Below are 23,223 nucleotides of genomic sequence, written 5' to 3'. Positions count from 1 at the left end.
TAATCAGAAGGCCTTTGTGACATTAAATTCTGAAGATCTTGAGTTTTCATTGAAGGGTTAATCCCTGGCGGCCTGACAAATTGTGATGTTTCTGGATACTTTTGATGTCATTGGAGCGGGCTCGGGAATGACCCCCTCTATAGCAGGCTCTGAGACTGCTCTTTCTGGAGCGTGAGCAGGCTCTTGAACATCGTTCTCTGCAGCGGGCTTGAGAACTGCTCTATCAGGAGTGGATCTAGAAACAATAATTCCTTAAATTTAAATATAGCACTTTTCTGGGCACTCAAAGTGCTTTACATAGAAGGGGTGAATCTCCTCAACCACCTCTAGTGTGCAGCATCCACCTGGTATGGGAATGGTTAGAAGGCCATGATGGTCAGAGGGCAATGGGTGAATTTGGCCAGGAAGCCGCGGTTACACCCCTACTCTTTTTCGAAAGACATCTTGGGATTTTAATGACCACATACAGTCAGGAACTTGGTTTAATGTCTCACCCAAAAGATTGTGCTTTTTGTTAGTATTGTAGCCGCACTGAGTTGTACATTATAATTAACTCAAATGATATATAGGGAATTTTAATAATTAATCAGGAATATGATTAATATATATATTATATATTAATATCATATGACAGTTACAATAAAATTATTGAAGATGAAAAATAGGTCAATTGTATATATCAATAACTCATTACAAGGCACTGTAATTTACTCATTAATATGTCAATATTCCATTCTTCATATCAATTATAGTGATATCTCTTACTGTAAATTACCGCAAATCAAACAGTGGTTTGTCCAGCAAACGGCTGTAAGATTAACTTATCAACTTTCAATAAAGTTATGAAAACATTATCCTATCATTATGAAATTTCACTTACTAAAAAGTAAAGAGCTTGTAGCTAAAGATCAGACATTTCATTGACTCTTGAGGTGAGCGTTTCAGACAGAGGCAATCATGAATATATATTGGTTTTTAATAATTGAACTAATAATACATCAAACTACAAATCACACAGAGTAAATACGCGTACGACAATACAGACAGTAAACTTTGTACAAGACATAACGGAATCCAAATGAGGGAGAGAGCGAGAGAGAGAATGAGTGAGAGAGGATGAGAGAGAGAGGTGAGAGAATTAGGCGCGATCACAGAATTACGCGCTCAGTTATGCAAACTCACAGACAGTATGTGGATATAAATGTGGATATAATGTATATAACTGATAGAAACACGACGTTACATTCATATGCAGAATTACACACATTTAAAGTTTGATTAACACACGATAAAATTGTAAATACTCCAATTTTTAATTATGGAAAACATCTAATGCACCAAAAAGCAATACTCAATACATTTAGAATACATTGAGAAAAGGTAGCAGTTTAGAATACATTGAGAAAAGGTACCAGTGATCTGGCTTTGCTGTTCTGTCAGTTAAGTCATAAAGTTTTACGACCTGGTCAGGGGGGTAGGTTTACAGAATCATGACTCTTTGTGAGAACATTCATTCCAAAAAAATTTCCCATTTACAAGTCAGCAATTTATAATCCTCGCATAACAGGATTAACCACTTTATGCAACCCACAAACCTATTCAAAATACATATTATTAAGGACTTACATAAAGAGCGTAAAGAAAAGTTTGTTTGTGTGTGTGTTTTGGAATGTGTTTCGTTTCTCCTTTGAGGCTGCTCAAGTGACTGTGGAATTTCTCGTCCAGAGTGTCGTAAATAATTTAAATCCAGCCAGGCTGGCGCCAGGCATTTAGTTTAGAGATAGTTGGGTTTATATGCCCGAATTCAAAATCTACAAGCTTTGGGTTTGCATTGGTTTAGATTCAACGAACCGTGATTCATTAGTTCAGAACCAATGAATCGATGAACTGCATATCCATTACATCCCCCCTTTCCATCGGATGAGGTCCCTGTGTGGTCCCCACAATGTTGTTCTGTGCACGCAGCATGTTCTTTGTATCATGCAGTGGTCTGGGGCATTGGTTGTCAGTGATTGCAGACTGGTTGCCAGGGTGGATGGAGGGGTCTGAGAGGTGGTTAAGCAAAGTCATTATGGATGTTTCAGAAGCCCGCATGTCAGCTATGTTGGTCTTTGTAGACAACGGAGCCAGCGTGAGGGTTTCTGAGGTAGGCAGTTTAGCTAGTAAAGTTCTTATGATGTGTGTAATCACTTCAACCTTGAATGTGGGTGGGTGGGTTGGGAGTGACCACAGCCTGTTGTTTAGTGCGCCAGTTTTGGCAAGGTGTCAGTTTGATCTTTTAAGTCCTTGTCTAGACCTGGTAGCTTCGAGTGTCCTTTTACCTTCCAGTACACAGTCACATTGTGTGTTTTTGTGATGTTATCACATTGCTGGAACAGGTGTTGGTGTTTGACTGGCTTGTTGTTTGCAGTTTTGAAACCATTCTGTTTACAGCACGGAAGATGGCACACGAAACTGAGTCTAGCATAGTTACAGTCTGTACAGGTTTTGTTCAAACAGATGTTGAATTCAGCTGGTGAGTCGGCATAGTCGAACAGACACCTGTTGAAGGTGAACTGTCGGTTGCCAAATGTGAATTCCAGCTTGTGTTGGTTTTCCGGGTGCATCGGAATGGTCCAGAATCCAGAGGCCACATCAAGTGTAGGGAGGATTGTGGCTCCTCTTGTTCCAGCTGGGTCTTGTGCCATCGTGACAGCAGCACCTGTTGATTCAGTTTCCTGTAGTCAATGGTGGGTCGCCCCTCACAGTTAGTTTTGAGGGCGGGACAGATGAGGGCTGAGTTGGTACTGTTACATGGATGGATGACACCTTTCGCCAGCATAGATTCGATGATCTCCTGCACTGGTTCGTGTGAGGCGATGGGAATCTTGTCCTGTTTGACAGAAGTGGGAGGAGCATCAGGGTGCGTAGGTATGCGCACCGTGTGTAAGTTGGTAAGACCACAGTCTAAAAAGTCTTTGGCACAGGATTCTTTGAGCTTATAAAGAACTTGTCTGAGTCTTTGGCGATCTGTATCGCTCTTTGCCAATGAGAAATGCATGAGTGTTCATTGGTGAGACATAAATAGGATGTACTAGACTCATCGGACCGATTGTCAGGTGAATGGAAGCAACCTGTTCAAACCGGATGTCATTCTGGATGTACGACTGTACATTCAGTTCACAAGTTTGAGGAGTAAGAGTTCAATCTGGTCTCTTAGCTTCAAATTGGAGTCTTTTGAAAAGGTGAGATGAGATCACCGTAAGTTTTGATCCTGTGTCGATCAGGGCTTCCATGCTCACTCCTTTTCGGCCCACCCCATTTTCGACAAGGCTGCGCAGGAATGTTGGCATCAGGGCAGGTGTGACGATCGATGGGTGGTTAGGACCGGTCTTGTGTAGCTCGCTGCACAGGCAGGTAGTCAAAACAGCATTTTCTGGTACCTTGGGTTTGTGGTACTTGGTGTGAGGACCTGTGCTGTCTCGTTCAGGGTGTGCAGCTGTCAGCTGTGGCGCTTGGGTGATGCTGTCACCTTGTGATGTGACAGTTAGCTCTGTGGTCTGTGGATGACGAACAGTGTTCTGGGTGCTTGGCTCATACAGATGGCAGTTAGACAGGGTGTTGGTTTCAGTTCTTATGCTTAGACATAAGATGTCTGGTTCATCTTCCTTGTCTTCCTTGCGAGTTTTCATGTACAGAAGCTCTTTTAGCACCCTCAGGATCTCTGCTGTCTCAGACGTGGCTGCCCTGTGTTTTTCTGACGTGGGCTCAGGATTGAGCTTACCATTGTCATGTCGAGAGTGGTTCCACTGCTGGCTGTCGGGGCTTTGTGTCCTGGACGGTGGGGATCGGCTCTTTTTGGGTCGCCGGTCCCAGAATCTTTCAGAGCGCTCAATCTGGTGCTTTGGACGAGCACCACCATGATTGTGCCTCTGCTGGCTTGGAACGGTATTGACTCTCTGTAAAAAGGTCTGTGACTGTGGTGTTGTGGGGCGCCCTCTAGGGTTAACTCCAAGCATTGCTCAGAGACAGGGATTGTGGGGTTTTTCACAGTCTTTTCAGAAATAGTCTTTTGCTTGGTACAAGCTTTGTGGGCTAAGTTCCGTAACTCTTGTGTAGTCATGTTACGCGGACACGCTGGGACTCTGAGATGAAAACTCCTACTGGCATGTAGGTTTCGGAGGAACAGAGTTTTTAAGTCGACATCCTGTTCCATACCTGGTTCGTTGCATGCTCTGAAGTAGGCTTTTCGTAGCTGACTATAGAAGGACTGTGGGTTTTCAAGTCGGCCCTGTTTGAGGTCCATAGCAATAAGGAGCCCATGGTCTGAATCTGGATCAGAGAATTCAAGAATCAAAGTTTGTAGTAGTTGCTGGTAGTCCGCTTTGACAGTCTCTGGTTGACGATCCAGAAAAATATGCACATCACGGATGGACGTGATTTTTAACAGGTACAATGTGTTCACATCTGTCACGTTGGTGACAGTTTGCAAGTGAAAGTCAATGTCTTGTAAATAAGTGTGAACGTCATGTCCTCCTGCAGGATCTGGATTGCACGTAGGGATGTTTCTGGCTATCTTGTCAAGTTCTCGGTGAGCCGTGCAGGGTTTAGTGGCATGCGTTCTCTGGAAGGGTTCTCCCCACTCCGTTGTTGACAGGTGTTCTTGTAAGCTGGCTGGTGATTTCTTGAGCCGTGAGCTTACACCCCCTTTTTCAGCTCTGGGTTCTTGGCTAAAAGGGTTGAAGTGGCGGGCCGGGAGAAACTCTGTGGTGTGCGTTTCTCCGATCCAGCTACTCTGTAATCTGTCAGAATGTTTCAGTTATGTGTGAACAGTGTCAAGTTCATCTTGGAGCTCGTCTCTCTTGCAGAGTAAGCTCGTTGATTTTAGCTCGGGCCGCTTGCAAGTGTGTTTTGCAGGCCCAGGTTTTATAGTCTCTTTCTTTCAGTTCAGTCTCTGCTCTTTTTAGGAGAGCGTCACCTTGCTGGAATTTTTTGTTGCGTTCTTTTAGGGCTTTTCTCTCCAGCTGTTCTCTTTGATCTGTGTCGAGGCGAAGATCTTGCAGGGCATTGTGAAGTCTTTCTACTTCTTTCTGTAGCTCTGGATCTGTGTCGTCCTCTTTCTCGCGCTGGTTCTGGGTCTCGAGGAGGAGCTGATCAAGGCGACTCTGGGTTTGGGCCTGGTCCTTCCAGGCCTCCTCCGCTTGAAGCTTAAGCGTTGCTGCTTGCTGTTCAAGGTCGATGTTGATCCGTTCACTGAGCCGTGCCTGGGCAACGAGAATGTGAACTAGGCTTCCGAGGATCCTGGTGAGTTCTTTGTAGTAGTCGCTTTGGGTTGGATCGTGTGCCATCAGTTCATCTAGCTCGGTGTCTAGTTGCTCTGGGTGCTGCAGGTTACTGGTGTCCTTGGGCAGGAAGGGGGTCGTCACTGCTTTCAACCATGTCGAGAGGTGGCCCCCGTGGACTGCTGGACTGGATGACTGGAACATCCTGACTCACTGTCGGTGAGAGAAGCACAGCACACACACAAAAAGACCAATGCAAGTTCGTTCTACGGTTAACGAGCTATATTCTTACGGGTTGTGCCGTTTATGAGAATTTTGGGGCTAACTGATTCAAACAGTCAGACAGTTCAGTAGCCAATTAACTTGGGTCAACGAAGGACCTGAAATGGAGATTTGACAGGCAGTAGCCTAGCGGGTCACGTGATGACACCGGCTGCTGGTTGTCGCTCTACTATTTAGCTTCTTTGGTGGCTCTCACAGGTTACTGTCTCTATGTGAAATGAAAGAAACAAATCACAACAGAACAGAGGATAGAAAAACATCAAAGTGAAACACAACACTTGAAATGAGATAAAAACAATAGTAACACGATGTGTTAGTCAGAATAAGGAGGCCTAAGCCTACTGCTAGGTTTTAAGATAGGGCCAACAGGTGAGTGGGCTATCTGAGTAGGAAACCTAGAAAGATGGTGTGGCTTGAAGAAGCAATGGGTCGAACACTTAAAATATATCCGGGGGAATATCTAATATTCTGTGGCTTATAATAAGTGGATGGGTTTTATCACATTTGGTTCACCTGGGTGAATTGAAGCCATTCAGGTGGAAACCAGTGGCTTGGTCAACCTCTCCGGCGCTCCCCAAACACTCAACCGCAGTGTCCCCGGCCCTCCGTTACTCTGGCTTTGCACCCTCTCAAACAGCTTTTGACTTTTAACACAACCTGGCAACACCAAGGTGTCAACCGCCAGACAGCACTGCAAAATTGGGCTGTTCCCTAGAACCCTCTCTTAAAAGAGAGTGGCCCCCGTTTTAGGCCTCGGATTAGGTACTGGTCCCAGAGATTGTATTGTGTGTGTCGGCTGGACAGATTGACTACCTTTGGAGTGCCAAATTGCTGATGTCTCCACTGCGTGCCGCAACGGACAGAGATAAGAGGAACCGAGTTTCACTCACAGTCAGTGTCGGTAACGCTGGTCGGCTCCCTTGCTCACTGAAGACCTGAGATGACTGTCCAATCACCAAGGGAGTTCTACAATCAAATACACAAAGGATGAACAAAGGAAACTTAAAGTTAATTAAGGTTTGGTTTGTTTAACATCAACTGAGTAAATATATATGTAGAAATGAGAGGTAACAGCTTTACCTAACAAAAAAAAATTATGATGATGGTAATTATCAAAATAACCTAAGCCAAAAGAGAGAAGAAAAAGAATAAAAATCAAAATAACAAAAGACAGGAATGAAACACGGGAGAAGAAGTAGCTGGTTTTGACCACAAGGGGGCGTACTCCCTCTCTGTGCTTAACCTGGTGAGCAGAAAACTTAATTCAAATTAAAAAAATTTCAATTGAAATTTAAAATAAGCATGTAAGAAAAATCAAAAGGAAAATAAGAATAATATCCTCTAATAACCAATGATAACAGTAAGGTATCATTAATAATTATGAAATTAATCCAAAAAGGGTAAAAGTGGAAATATGCAATTCAAAACAGAATTGAAAAGAGAGCAAAGAGAGCTGAGAGCTGTGAGTCGATTTAACAGGAGACTGCCACTAGATGGCTTACTTCCTTCTAAGTGGGTCAATGAGTGGTTGACCTGAAACATCTAGATTTCCACTATTAAACAATTACATTTGAATTCAAATCATGTTTGAACCAAACTCAAAGTAAATGTAAACAGTCAAAGGAAGGAAAAAACTGTCTAACCTGGAATAATAGTCGCATGAGCAAAGCTGTAAATGCAAATAATTATTGAGAATTTAGACATCTAATTCAATAAATCACAAGGGAATAGAGATTTAGCAGTGAGCACATTATCTGAAACGGCCACGAGATGGCGTAATTGCACTCATGCAGGCTGACATCAGAAGGCAGGGTGTAATTTTGAACTTCTAAACAAATGACGCCCTCTGGTGTTTAGTAAGCGGAATTACAGCCGACTTCAATGTGATTTAAACTCTGTGCGCTCATCAGCGCTGATTTGCCGATACTGCACAAGAGCGGGCAGGATTCTTTTCACTGCACTAAGCCCAAATGTGAACAACAGGAATTTTCCATCTGTTGACTCCCATAAACATTTATCAAAATAGCACTTATGATTTAAATCTTTTAGGTTTACAATCGGGTAGCTAAGCCAATTTTAGACCAGGAGTTTTTATCGTTTAATTTTGAATATCACTGTGGTTCAACACGAATTCAATAACGATATTTAATAAGCAAGGCCTTTTTAAATGAATCAGAGGAACATCGCTCATGTTCAGATTTACATATTGCAACTAATAAAAGAGATTTCTTCGCCTTTTAATTATTAATATTAAAATGGTCTCACTGCAGAGAGATCTTGGTCTTTCTTAACAGGAGACTTTTTAACATTATACTGCAGTTTACTTTCATTAAAATAACAGTGACTATACTGTTATGTTTCTATAAATACCTTACATGCTGACTAGCTTTTTGCCTCAGTCAGTTAGGAGTGAGTTCGCGTCTTGTGACTTATCTCACAAGTACATAATTTCATAGCACGCGTGCAGAAATTATTAATAACCATATAAACAGATTGAACTGGATTGCTCACAAAACGAAGTTTGAAATGTGCGCGATCCTCCACCAAATAATATGTAGCCGCACTGGGTTGTACATTATAATTAAAGGAGCTATGTGGAGGTTTTTACTTAAAAACAATCTTTAAGATAGAGTTTTCATTTGTACATGTATGAGCCAACCATGATGTAAAAAAAAGAATGACACCTCGACTGTCCACCACGGTTGCCTCTATCAGCCTGAAGGTTCAATTGTGTGTGGAGGAGTCGGGCCCGAATTGGCGCGAAAATTCACAAAATGTGACGTCATGCGCATTCTCGTCTACAACCCGAATTCCGGAAAAGTTGGAACGTTTTTTAAATTTTAATAAAATGAAAACTAAAGGAATTTCAAATCACATGAGCCAATATTTTATTCACAATAGAACATAGATAACGTAGCAAATGTTTAAACTGAGAAATTTTACACTTTTATCCACTTAATTAGCTCATTTAAAATTTAATGCCTGCTACAGGTCTCAAAAAAGTTGGCACGGGGGCAACAAATGGCTAAAAAAGCAAGCAGTTTTGAAAAGATTCAGCTGGGAGAACATCTAGTGATTAATTAAGTTAATTGATATCAGGTCTGTAACACGATTAGCTATAAAAGCTTTGTCTTAGAGAAGCAGAGTCTCTCAGAAGTAAAGATGGGCAGAGGCTCTCCAATCTGTGAAAGACTGCGTAAAAAATTGTGGAAAACTTTAAAAACAATATTCCTCAACGTCAAATTGCAAAGGCTTTGCAAATCTCATCATCTACAGTGCATAACATCATCAAAAGATTCAGAGAAACTGGAGAAATCTCTGTGCGTAAGGGACAAGGCCGGAGACCTTTATTGGATGCCCGTGGTCTTCGGGCTCTCAGATGACACTGCATCACTCATCGGCATGATTGTGTCAATGACATTACTAAATGGGCCCAGGAATACTTTCAGAAACCACTGTCGGTAAACACAATCCGCCGTGAGGAAGGAAGCCATATGTGAACATGGTCCAGAAGTGCCGTCGTGTCCTGTGGGCCAAGGCTCATTTAAAATGGACTATTTCAAAGTGGAATAGTGTTTTATGGTCAGACGAGTCCAAATTTGACATTCTTGTTGGAAATCACGGACGCCGTGTCCTCCGGGCTAAAGAGGAGGGAGACCTTCCAGCATGTTGTCAGCGTTCAGTTCAAAAGCCAGCATCTTTGATGGTTTGGGGGTGCATAAGTGCATACGGTATGGGCAGCTTGCATGTTTTGGAAGGCTCTGTGAATGCTGAAAGGTATATAAAGGTTTTAGAGCAACATATGCTTCCCTCCAAACAACGTCTATTTCAGGGAAGGCCTTGTTTATTTCAGCAGGACAATGCAAAACCACATACTGCAGCTATAACAACAGCATGGCTTCGTCGTAGAAGAATCCGGGTGCTAACCTGGCCTGCCTGCAGTCCAGATCTTTCATCTATAGAGAACATTTGGCGCATCATTAAACGAAAAATACGTCAAAGACGACCACGAACTCTTCAGCAGCTGGAAATCTATATAAGGCAAGAATGGGACCAAATTCCAACAGCAAAACTCCAGCAACTCATAGCCTCAATGCCCAGACATCTTCAAACTGTTTTGAAAAGAAAAGGAGATGCTTCACCATGGTAAACATGCCCCGTCCCAACTATTTTGAGACCTGTAGCAGAAATCAAAATTTAAATGAGCTCATTTTGTGCATAAAATTGTAAACTTTGTCAGTTTAAACATTTGCTATGTTATCTATGTTCTATTGTGAATAAAATATTGGCTCATGTGATTTGAAAGTCTTTTAGTTTTCATTTTATTAAAATTTAAAAAACGTCCCAACTTTTCCGGAATTCGGGTTGTACTTGGGCTTACAACCGTACGGCACACCAGCCATTAAAGTAAGCAGCGGCAATAGTCTTTTCAAATGGACTCTGCGGATGGAAAGAAGCGACCCGTCTCCAGCACAATTCAGACACCCACGGACACTCCTCGTAAGTGGTGTGATGGCCACTGGTGTCAGTAACGGTTAGAAATTTCAGAACCTACGCAATGCTCCTTTAACTCAAATGATATATAGGGAATTTTAATAATTAATCAGGAATATGATTAATATATATATATATCTCATATGACAGTTTCAATAAAATGATTGAAGATGAAAAATAGGTCAATTGTATATATCAGTAACTCATTACAAGGCACTGTAATTTACTCATTAATATGTCAATATTCCATTCTTCATATCAATTATAGTGATATCTCTTACTGTAAATTACCGCAAATCAAACAGTGGTTTGTCCAGCAAACGGCCGTAAGATTAACTTATCAACTTTCAATAAAGTTATCACTTGTTATAATTCAAGGAAAAAATATTCTCTGGCCATGAAAAGTTCGTAATTCCAGATTAATACATTTTACACACCTTTCCTATAGGTGGATAGTTTGGTCACAACATGACGATTCCACAGACACCAAAAATGACATATATAACTGATAGAAACACGACGTTACATTCATATGCAGAATTACACACATTTAAAGTTTGATTAACACACGATAAAATTGTAGATATTCCAATTTTTGATTATGGAAAACATCTTATGTACCAAAAAGCAATACTCAGTACATTTAGAGTACATTGAGAAAAGGTACCAGTTTAGAATACATTGAGAAAAGGTACCAGTGATCTGGCTTTGCTGTTCTGTCAGTTAGGTCATAAAGTTTTACGAACTGGTCAGGAGAGTAGGTTTACAGAATCATGACTCTTTGTGAGAACATTAATTCCAAAAACATTTACCATTTACAAGTCAGCAATTTATAATCCTCGCATAACAGGATTAACCACTTTATGCAACTCACAAACCTATTAAAAATACATATTATTAAGGACTTACATAAAGAGCGTAAAGAAACGTTTGTTTGTGTGTGTGTGCTTATGTGTGTGTGTGTTGTGGAATGTGTTTCGATTCTCCTTTGAGGCTGCTCACGTGATTGTGGAATTTCTTGTCTAGAGTGTCGTAAATAATTTAAATCCAGCCAGGCTGGTGCCAGGCATTAAGTTTAGAGAGAGTTGGGTTTATATGCCCAAATTCAAAATCTACAAGCTTTGGGTTTGCATTGTTTTAGATTCAACGAACCGTGATTCATTAGTTCAGAACCAATGAATCGATGAACTGCATATCCGTTACAGTATAGTGTCCCCGTCACGACACTGTGGCGCTACGACCCACACAGACCACAAGGGTGAGCACCCCCTGCTGATTAGGCTGCCAAGAGATTCAGAAAAGGCCTCAGCAACCGTGATAACAGGCTGCTTGAGATCAACATCCATGGCTGTGACTTGGAGAGCAGGGTGCTCTGAGACAGCCTTTGTGGACAAAACAGGCTGAATGAGAGCCTCTGGAATGGCCTTCATGGCCTTAGCGCTGAAAGCAGGCTGCTCAGGAACAGTTACTCTGGGGGCACATCAGGAACAGCAGGGAACTCAGAGATGGCCTACTTGACCATAACGGACTGAAAGAGAGCTGCTGGAATGGACTTCATGGCTAACTTAGTGCGAGTGAGCTGTATTGGAATGGCCTCTGTGAACATGACCAAATTAACAGGAAAATTCTTAGACTTGAGATGACTAGCAGGAACATTCTTAGTCTCGACATGGTGGATGCAACTGGGAAAGCAGGTGTCTTGGAATTGTGTCTTGCCAGAAACACTCTCAAATATTCTAGCAACACTTAATAAGTGCTAAAAGCATGATAATGCCATCAAACAGGAAGTTGTTGTATCTCATACACACAATGTCCAATCTGTTTCAAACTTCACAAGTTTGATAAGAGTCCTGGCCTGAAGATATCTGCATGGTCAAATTAGTTTATAGTCATAGTGCCACCTACTGGCAACAGGAAGTGACTTGTTTTACACCAAATTGAACATGCAATGTCCGGTCTGCCCCTAATGTCACATTTTTGGTAAGAGTCTTGCCCTGAAAACATTTAAATGCCAATGTTCAGTTATAATTTATAGAGCCACCTGTTGGCCACAGGAAATGTCATGTTTTGCGCTAACTCAAACATACCACGTTCAATCTGCAACAAAATTCACAGATTTGATATAAGTCCTGGTCTGAAGACATCTACATGCCAACATTCAGTTACAGTCATTGCACCACCAGCTTCCAGTAGGAAGTTTGGAACATATACATGACTTTGACATATTCCTCCTATATTTATCACTTTAAATTCATATTGCCCACGGCTGGCGGTGATCCTGAGTGTGAGGGCCCTTTCATCGCTGTTTGCAGCTTTAATTAGTATTACTACTGCTACTAATACCACTGCTACTACTATTTGATTGTGTATCAATATTGGATTCAGAATTATGCACAAAAAACTAAAAAATGAGAGTACATGAAATGTTCTGTATGCATTAAATGCAAAGATTAGCTTAAGGATAAAGACTCCTGTAATTATACACAATATGAGTTAAGATTTAGATTATTACTATTTAGGTTTCATGAAAAAGAAATATATTGTACAATATAAACATATTTATTAGATTCCATACTGTTGATCAAAGAAATGAAGGGTTTTTATTTTTTATGGTAGGTTTATTTTAATGGATAGTGACAGAATACCAAAACACACACACACACACACACACACACACGTTTGTTTTTGTGAAAAGTGGGACATCCCATAGGCGTAATGGCTTTTATACTGTACAAACTGTATATTCTATTGCCCTACACCAACCCTGCACCTAACCCTCACAGGCAGGAAACTTTGTGCATGTTTACTTTCTCAAACAAATGTATGGTTTATAAGCATTTTGAAAAATGGGGACATGGGTTATGTCCTCATAACTCCTTGTAACACCTGTTTCCAATGACATGTATCCATGTCATTATTATCATTAGTTTATAAAAGACACCTGCACACATCTGTATCTTCCATTCCATCCTCTCCCACCACCATGGGCAAGACAAAAGATCTGTAAAAGGTTTGTAGATCTGCACAAGGTTGGAATGTGCTACAAGACTATCAACAAGAAGCATAGTTAGAAGGAGACAGCTGTTGCGATTATTTGGAAATGGAAAAAATACAAAATAACCATCAACTGGTCTTGGTCTGGGGCTCCATGCAAGATCTCATCTAATGGGGTAAGGATGATCACAAGAAAGGTGAGGGATCAACCCAGAATACACGGGAGGAGCTATATATATATATATATATATATATATATATAAACAGTGAGGAAAAACTGATTTAGTAAATTTGCCCACTCATAAAATAAATTAAGAATATAAAATTTTTATGACAGGTTTATTTTAACGGATAGAAACAGAATAGCTCCCAAGCCTTCTCTGAATCATTATTATGTTCTTTGGCAAGCTTTAAACCTGTACGTGTGCCTTCTTGAGCAGGGCATTTCAGGATTTCAGTCCATTGTGGTGTAGTGTGTTACCAATATTTTGGTGACTGTGGTTCCAACTGCCTTAAGATCATTAACAAGCTCCTCCCATGTAGTTCGGGGCTGATCCCTCACCTTTCTCATGATCATCCTCACCCCATTAGGCAAGATCTTGCACAGAGCTCCAGACCAAGGCTGATTGATGGTTGTTTTGTTTGTATGTGTTTATGTGGTTTAAAGTAAAAAAAAAAATTAAAATAAAAACACAATATTTTCCATATAATGTACATTATTGTTTCTACTCTATGCCCTGCCTTCAGAAACGCATAGATTTTTACAAGGCTCATCGGTCTGAAACAGCAAGATGTGCTATGATTGGCCAGCTATCCAGTGTGTTGTGATTAGCCGAATGCCTCAAGTGTATGACGGAAATGTTACGCCCATTAACATATGCCGTCTCCCAGGCCAGCAGCACGATACTCAGTCCAGCTGTTCTGCTCGTGCACATCCCATCATCGGTTCTCTTTTAGCAGTTCAGTCAATGTACTGTTAGGAGTTACTGAATAACTCGGGATATTGGTTTATTTTGTGTCAGAGTAAGTGTAAGGCACGTTTATAAACCAAATAACTTAAGTAATTTGTGAACTAATGCGTACTGGAGACGCAAACTGTTTCAAACGATTTAGTTCGATTTGGTGAACTGGTTCAACCGGTTCACTAAGAAGATCCAGTTAAATAGAAAGATTAGTTTGTGATCCGGACATCACTAGACAAGACAAAACCAATGAAATCCATTACAAAGAAGGCATTTGTTGCACCCAGTGGGGACATAATTACTGAATATAATGACTTATACTGTCTTTTTATGTGTTGCATATCACACTGCATAAACACAACACCATGTCTGCATTTGTTATCTGAGAAACAACAAACAAGCCTACTTTACACTGATCAAAACTCGCGTTTGAATCATCATTGGCAAATTATTTAAATATAATATGGGGAAGTTCGAGCCCCGGGCCGGCAGGAATTGTGGGTGGGGGGAGTGCATGTACAGTTCTCTCTCCACCTTCAATACCACGACTTAGGTGCCCTTGAGCAAGGCATCGAACCCCCAACTGCTCCCCGGGCGCCGCAGCATAAATGGCTGCCCACTGCTCCGGGTGTGTGCTCACAGTGTGTGTGTGTGTTCACTGCTCTGTGTGTGTGCATTTCGGATGGGTTAAATGCAGAGCACAAATTCTGAGTATGGGTCACCATACTTGGCTGAATGTCACTTCACTTTCACTTTCACTTTCACTTCTTAAATAATGTACTTACAAGCTGTGAGTCAGAAGCACCAGATCATCCTCGCAACGTTTGAACTACTGTAGGCTTGCTGCGATAGACGATGCTGAAGGTGTTACCAGTGTTAAGCTGTAACACCGGTTATGTCACTTGCCCACCGACCCCCACTGTTGTTTTGATTATTTATAGTAATAAAAATAATTGAGTTCAGTAAAAGAACAGACAATACAATTAAAAACAGAACACGGCTGCTGAACAACAGTCGCATCACAGATCAGATTTCATTTATCCAATGAGGAGACCATTTAAATGGTTTCACATTGTTCACAATTTTTATTTTATGTAAACTTTGTGTCATTTATTTATTTTATTTGACATCAAGGTGTATGCCGTGCGACCAAGCTGTCTTACATGTTTTGCTAATAAACGTTCTACTCTCTTCTTTCTTTATTTGGTTATATCATGCATGTTTACTTAGCCTACAGTATTTCCAGTTTTGTATACCTATTTAAACATAATGTAAGTTATTTTTTATTTTATGTTAGGCATAGCCTGCCCTAACACGGTGCATTTTTATTTGTTTTGTTATTAAAAGTTATGTTTTATATATTGGCTAGAGAGTTTGACATTATATTTTGTCGTTGCATTCAAGCAATTGACACTGAAAGAAAAATGCACATGCTGCTTTTAAGCTATTTAAAAGCGAAGGAAAGCAAGGAAAAGAGGGAAAATTCAAACAAACTAAAAGCCAATTATTGCTTAATCCGAATTACTGCTATTTGAAAGTGATAGTAAAATGTGCACGCTAAAAAGTGAGGGAACATCCACACGGTGATACCGGTTTTACCAGTGTTGTCACACGTCGATCAACCGGTGGGAAAATTTACTCACCCTAGTTTGAACAGCCCACCTTTATAGAAAGAGCTGTTGTGCCATAGACAAATTGCAAGAAACAGTCCTCATCCTCCATAAAATGCGCAGCACACTACTGAATATTTGGGTTGGACTTTTCTGGAACAGTGTTGAAATACAACATTGATTTCTAGTCGTGTCCTCTTTTGGAAGGCCAAACACATAGTTTCACTTTCACAATGAAACACACAGCGAATTTAAACCACATTATATGACCCCTTTAAATTGTTGCAGGAAAACAATTATTCAAAAGAACATGTCTCTGAAGTAAAATTAAAACTATCATCATTCAGTCATGTTTAATACAATTAGTTTCAGAATTTTTCATGCTAACTGTTTTAATAATAAATGTTTCGATTAAATATTAACAGACTTCTTCCTGCTGAATAAGTGAAAGAAAAGCTGCCTCACAATATAACCTGTGACCCGGAATGTTCACATTGACTACTTTGAGCATATTTACTTATATTAACTTATATTAAAATTTTCTATAGGATTAAAAACAAATAATAATAATAATAAAAAAATAACCACTTGTTCTCCCCTCTGTCCTGCTTCCAACTTTCTCTTGGTTGTTAAACTGATTGCTGATGTAAGCCGAAGAAGCAGGACGGGGTCAATAATTTAAGGAATGGAGACTGATATTAATCCATTTTTTGTAAGACTCTCACAAATAATGTCAAAATTGGTATGTACAAAGGGATGGGTCTTGTTATTCATGATCTCTGGAGAGAATTAGTTTTATGACACATCATAATTAAATATATTTTAAAGTAGTCAGTTGGACTCTGGCAGCAGCTTAACAGACAGCGGAGGAGGAGTGAGATTGTAAGGGTGAGAACATTGGAATGGGATCTTAAATTATAGAGAAAATCAAAAGAACAGTTTGTCTTTTGTGGATGTGATGCTGAAGTTTTATGGAGTAATGATGGCCTGTTTATCTGAAACTGTCTAGCAGAATCAGTATAAATGGTAGCACACTACATTTCCCAAACAGGAGGAATGAAACACCTTATTTAATCCCCATATTGTGTTGGCACCTATACTCTGGAATAACCTACCTAACATTGTTTGGTAGGCAGACACAATCTTGCAGTTTTAATCTAGATTAAAGACCCATCTCTTTAACCTAGTTTACACATAACACACTAATATGCTTCTAATATGCAAATCTGTTAAAGGATTTTTAGAATCAGAATCAGAATGAGCTTTATTGCCAGGTATGTTTACACATACGAGGAATTTGTTTTCGTGACAGAAGCTCCGCAGTACAACAGAATGACAGCGACAGAACATAAAACACATATAAAAAGGATATAAAAATACAAAAAATACAAATAAGTAGATAAGGAATGACAATATACAAATTGACAATTGTAGGCAGGTATATTACAAAAATGCAGTTATGTATGTACATGTATATTATGTGCAAAATTTAAGTGTATACTAAGTATGTGTGTTACAGTAGATAAATTAAGTGTATGTGTATATAAATATAAAGTGTAGTGTGTTCAGTGTGTTCAGTGTGTATCAGCTGTTCATAAGATGGATTGCCTGAGGGAAGAAACTATTCCTGTGTCTGGTCGTTCTGGTGCACAGTGCTCTGTAGCGTCGACCAGATGGCAACAGTTCAAAGAGGGAGTGTGCTGGATGTGAGGGGTCCAGAGTGATTTTAACAGCCCTTTTGCTCACTCTGGATAAGTACAGTTCTTGAATAGAAGGGAGAGTTAAACCGATGATTCGCTCAGCAGTCCGGACTACCCTCTGTAGTCTTCTGAGGTCAGATTCAGAAGCTGAGCTGAGCCAGACAGTTACTGAAGTGCAGAGAATGGATTCGATGATGGTGGAGTAGAACTGTTTCAGCAGATCATGTGGCAGGTTAAACTTCCATAGCTGGCGAAGGAAGTACAACCTCTGCTGGGCCTTTTTCACAATGGAGTCAATGTGAATGTCCCACTTCAGGTCCTGAGAGATAGTGGTGCCCAGGAACCTGAATGACTCCAATTTTCCCAGCCTCACTAGCTGCTGCCTGTCTGTCAGGAAGCTGTTGAGCCACTGACAGACGGAGGTGGGCACGGAGAGCTGAGTTAGTTTGGGCAGGAGGAGGTTTGGCATGATCGTGTTAAAAGCCGAGCTGAAGTCCACAAACAGGATCCTCACATAGGTCCCCGGTCTGTCTAGGTGTTGCAGAACATAATGCAGTCCAATGTTTACTGCATCGTCCACAGACCTGTTTGCTCTGTAGGCAAACTGAAGAGGATCTAGCAAGGGTCCAGTGATGTCCTTCAGGTGGGCCAGCACCAGTTTTTCAAATGACTTCATGACTACGGATGTTAAAGCCACAGGCCTGTAGTCATTTAGTCCTGTAATTTTGGGTTTCTTTGGGATGGGGATGATGGTGGAGCGTTTGAAGCATGAAGGGACTTCGCACAGCTCCAGCGATCTGTTGAAGATCTTTGTGAAGATGGGGGCCAGCTGGTCAGCACAGGATTTCAGACAGGCTGGTGCACCGCACCGCATCCTCGCTGATCTGTATTGCAGGTGTGGGGGAGAGGGGGGATGCAGGAGGTGTGAATGGTGAGAGTGCTTGATTGGAGAGGTGTTCAGGAAGGGTTGCAGGAGCTGTTAATGGTGTGAACGGTTGTGTGGAGAGGCATTCAGGGTTGGTTGCAGGAGTTGTTATTGGTGTGAACGGTTGTGTGGAGAGGTGTTCAGGGCAGGTGATGGGTGTTCTTTCAAACCTGCAGTAAAACTCGTTCAGATCGTCTGCCAGTCGTTGATTTTCCACAGTGCTGGGGGGTTGTGTCTTGTAATTGGTGATCTTCTTTAGACTTTTCCACACTAATGTTGAGTCCTTATTTTTTCAGAATAATTCCTCTTTGCCACTCTGATCTCCTTTTCCAGTGTGTATTTAGCCTGTTTATACAAGACATTGTCCCCCTTCCTGTAAGCATCTTCTTTGGCCTGACGGAGCTGTCTGAGTTTTGCAGTGAACCACGGTTTGTCATTGTTGTAATTTAGTTGAGTCTTGGTAGGAATACACATATCCTCACAGAAACTGATATATGATGTTACGGTCTCTGTGAGTTCATCCAGATCGGTGGAAGCAGCTTCAAAAACACTCCAATCAGTGAGGTCAAAACAAGATTGTAAATCCAGCTCTGCTTCATTAGTCCATCTTTTACAGTCCTTAATACAGGTTTAGCTGATTTTGGTTTCTGCCTGTAGGTCGGTATAAGATGAACCAGAAGGTGATCAGAACGTCCCAAAGCTGCTCGTGGAACAGAGTGATATGCATCCTTTATTGTTGTGTAACAGTGATCCAATATATTACTGTCTCTGGTGGGACAGGTAACATGCTGTCTGTATTTTGGCAGTTCACGGGAGAGATTGGCTTTATTAAAGTCCCCGAGAATGATTAAAACAGAGTCTGGGTGTTGTTGTTCTGTCTCTGTGATCTGCTCAGCGAGTTTCTGTAAAGCCAGACTTACTTGCACTTGCGGAGGGATGTAAACACTAACCAGAATGAGCGAGTGAAACTCCCGCGGCGAATAGAACGGCTTGCAGTTGACAAACTGCATTTCTAGATCAGGACAGCACATCTTCTTTAACACAGTTACATCTGTACACCACCGTTCATTGATGTAAAAGCATGTCCCGCCGTCGCGCGATTTCCCTGTTGATTCTGCGTCGCGATCCGCTCTAAACAGCTGAAAGCCCGGAAGATGGAGCGCGCTGTACGGTATGGCGTCATTCAGCCAGGTTTCCGTGAAACACAGAGCAGCAGAGTGTGTGAAATCCTTATTTGTCCGAGAAAGCAGAAGGAGTTCGTCCGTTTTGTTGGGTAGAGAGCGTAGATTTGCCAGATGGATGCTAGGCAACGGCGTTCGAAATCCGCGCTTCCTGAGTCTGACGAGAGCTCCCGCTCGCTTTCCCCGCCTGCGCGTCCTGAAGCATTGAAACTGATTGCATGAATATAACTAAAGACAGGACAAACTAACAAAAAGACAAAAACATATGCAGAGCACGTCACGGAGGCAGCCATCCTGTACCGGCGCCAAGAGATAGGCTGCATTAATTAGGTAAACCGGAACCGGGAACACTTCCCATAACACCTGATGTACTTGCTACATCATTAGAAGAAAGTGTAACACTTTAGAATACTGTTTCTTACTTACTACATAACTAATAAGGAAGTATTGAAGAGCTAACAGGTGATTATTCATTAACCCTTAACTCACTACTGTTAACTACTAAGGAAGATGTGTTAATTAATCAGTATGTAATATAATTTTATAATTATCTTAAGTAACAGTTAGCTAATCAATAACTAATGTATTCTGTCAGACCTCCTAAGAAATACTATTAATTATCTACTAGTTAGGGTTCAAGAAAAATAACTATGAAGTAACTACTAATGAACAGTTTTACACAATTACATTGAATTGTGACCCTTTCATATAAATGTTATTAGCAATATTAGTACTAGTATGAAAATGCTATATTAATAAATGCAATACATTTTATAGAGGTTTTGCCTATGTAGTAAATTGTTTTGTGAGTGTGTTTTGTAAGAAATCATCTTCCAACAGGAACCCCACCACGACTCCAGTGCCTTGCGATAACTTACCTTAGTTTTTATATTTTATATACAGTACTGTATGTGTGCCTCCTCAGCATATACCACATTACCATTAATTCAATTTCTGTATGTAAGGCAAAGCCTGAGGAAAAGTAAAAATACAGGTATCCAATTTGTAATTAATAAAGAATTATAAAATAATTATGCAGGACTTATTTTGAACCTGAAACATTAGGCCTATTCTAAAGTGAAAATATTGGGAACCCATTAATACTGAATAAAGAATTATCAGATAATTCCTGAAGAATTACTTAGAATCTGAAACAGTAGTCTAAAGTGAAAACATAGGGAACCCATTAGTAATTAATAATTAATTATCAAATAATTATGCTGGACTTATTTTAAACCTGAAACATTAAGCCTATTCTAAAGTGGAAATGTTGAGAACCCATTAGTAATAAATAAAAAATTATCAGATAATTCCTGAAGAATTACTTAGAATCTGAAACAGTATTCTAAAGTGAAAACATAGGTAACCCATTAGTAATTAATAATTAATTATCAAATAATTCTGAAGGACTTATTTTGAACCTGAAACATTAGGCCTATTCTAAAGTGGAAATGTTGGGAACCCATTAGTAATTAATAAAAAAATTATTAGATAATTCCTCAAGAATTACTTAGAATCTGAAACAGTATTCTAAAGTGAAAACATAGGGAACCCATTAGTAATTAATAATTAATTATCAAATAATTATGCAGGACTTATTTTGAACCTGAAACATTAAGCCTATTCTAAAGTGGAAATGTTGAGAACCCATTAGTAATTAATAAAAAATTATCAGATAATTCCTGAAGAATTACTTAGAATCTGAAACAGTATTTTAAAGTGAAAACATAAGCAAACCAATAGTAATTAATAATTAATTATAAAATAATTCTGCAGGACTTATTTTGAACCTGAAACATTAGGCCTATTCTAAAGTGGAAATGTTGGGAACCCATTAGTAATTAATAAAAAATTATTAGATAATTCCTCAAGAATTACTTAGAATCTGAAACAGTATTCTAAAGTGAAAACATAGGGAACCCATTAGTAATTAATAATTAATTATCAAATAATTCTGAAGGACTTATTTTGAACCTGAAACATTAGGCCTATTCTAAAGTGAAAATGTTGAGAACCCATTAGCAATTAATAAAGAATTATTCAGCTGCAACGTGATCTCATGAGAATATGTGTGTATTTTTATGTTAAATGTGGTTTTACCACATGTACATTTACTTACGTTTTCATGCACATAAAAACGTACAACCTTGACGTATTTATAGCAGTAAAACGTAAAAATACTTATGTGTTAGCAGCTAAAAAAACGTAAATAATCTAACGTAAAGTGTGAATGTATATGAATTCCCATGTATTAATATTAAAATCGTGGCTTTAATGATTTAAATCTGTTGTATTTGTTATATCAATAACGTTACATGTTTTTAGTGAATTTATTGAAAGTAGTTTACTCATCTACTTAATAGGAAATAACATTTCTGTGCATGCTGCAAACTCGTTTCGGGGATTACATAATGTTAAACGAGACTACACTTTGAAACCTTAAAATGAATACAATTTATGTAATTGTTTAACCATTTTGTAATATTTTGCTGTGCGATTTTCTCCTATCCATTGACTGGCATTACAACCATAGATACACAAAAGCACAGCATAAAATTACAAATCACACCCATTTTATTTGTTTGCTGTACTCCATATCTTTAGAATCCAGATGTTTGCAAGGAACATATCCAAATTCAGCCCTTTATCAATCGATCTTCATCTTCATTCTCAGCAACAGCGACCGTCACAGTCAAAGCCCGCGCTCATTATGATATGATTCGAATTTGAAAATAGCGCCAGTGCGCCACCCTCAAGAAACGTTACGACATTGTTTACGGCACTGATATCGAACTCTCATTGGTTCTCACCTTATTCGTCACAGATTGCGACATGCCGTGTTTCAGTTGATAGACATTTGAAATCAGTACTGCGCCAGTGCGCCTTCACGGAGAGAAGATTCATAATTTCACGGATTAATAAATTAAATTCTGCTCTGTATCTTATAAAAACTATTACCTCCAGAGAGGACTTCGACTGGAACTCATTATCATTTGAACTACTTTTGGTACCACTTTTGATATTTTCGCAAAGAATAAATGATTAATGTTACGTTTGTTTGTCTGTTTATTTCTAGGTGTAGGATTAACGTTAGTGGCTCAAAATAACGTTTTAATGTTATATTTTTACTAAAATTGTGTTTTATTATGTTTTATTCTTTTAACATTCTGTATAAAATGGGTAGGTTTAGGTTCGGGTGGGGTTTAGGGATCTTACATTTATAAAAAAAATTATAAAAAGGGAAAAAAAAACAAAAAACAAATAATAATAATCCGATACGCATTGAAAAGCAGCTTCATGAGCTTCTATGGATAACTGACTGGTCAGAGAAAACGTTCTATCTGTACGTATTTGAGGTTGTTTTTACTTAAATTTAGTTACGTATCGAACCTGTAATTACGTCCAGATAATACGTAAATGACACTGTAAATACGTAAAGGCACATACGTATTGGACAGTTTTAATTTACGTCTAAATATGTACGTTTTGATTGTGAGATCAGGGTGAATTATTAGATAATTCCTCAAGAATTACTTAGAATCTGAAACAGTATTCTAAAGTGAAAACATAGGGAACCCATTAGTAATTAATAAAGAATTATCAAATAATTCCTGAAGAATTACTTAGAATCTGAAACAGTATTTTAAAGTGAAAACATAGGGAAGCCATTAGTAATTAATAAAGAATTATCAAATAATTCCTGAAGAATTACTTAGAATCTGAAACAGTATTCTAAAGTGAAAACATAGGGAAGCCATTAGTAATTAATAAAGAATTATCAAATAATTCCTGAAGAATTACTTAGAATCTGAAA

At 39.5% G+C, this 23,223-nt stretch overlaps 1 protein-coding gene across 1 annotated transcript; it reads right to left on the bottom strand.

The window, feature by feature from the left end:
* Positions 1-4,808: 4,808 nt before the first annotated feature.
* LOC132097927 (uncharacterized) lies at positions 4,809-6,454 on the bottom strand. The gene is made up of 3 exons (XM_059503939.1): positions 6,357-6,454; positions 5,642-6,200; positions 4,809-5,474 (listed from the first exon to the last, which is right to left on the bottom strand). The coding sequence occupies exon 3, from the start codon at positions 5,463-5,465 to the stop codon at positions 4,821-4,823; it is 645 nt and encodes a 214-aa protein (XP_059359922.1). The 5' UTR covers positions 5,466-5,474; positions 5,642-6,200; positions 6,357-6,454; the 3' UTR covers positions 4,809-4,820.
* Between the last annotated feature and the right edge of the window lie 16,769 nt (positions 6,455-23,223).

Source organism: Carassius carassius, chromosome 2 (genome assembly GCF_963082965.1).
Source record: "Carassius carassius chromosome 2, fCarCar2.1, whole genome shotgun sequence".
Taxonomy (NCBI): Eukaryota; Metazoa; Chordata; class Actinopteri; order Cypriniformes; family Cyprinidae; genus Carassius; species Carassius carassius.
The sequence above is the reverse complement of the archived record's forward strand: the minus strand, read 5'-3'. Positions and strand labels throughout refer to the sequence as shown.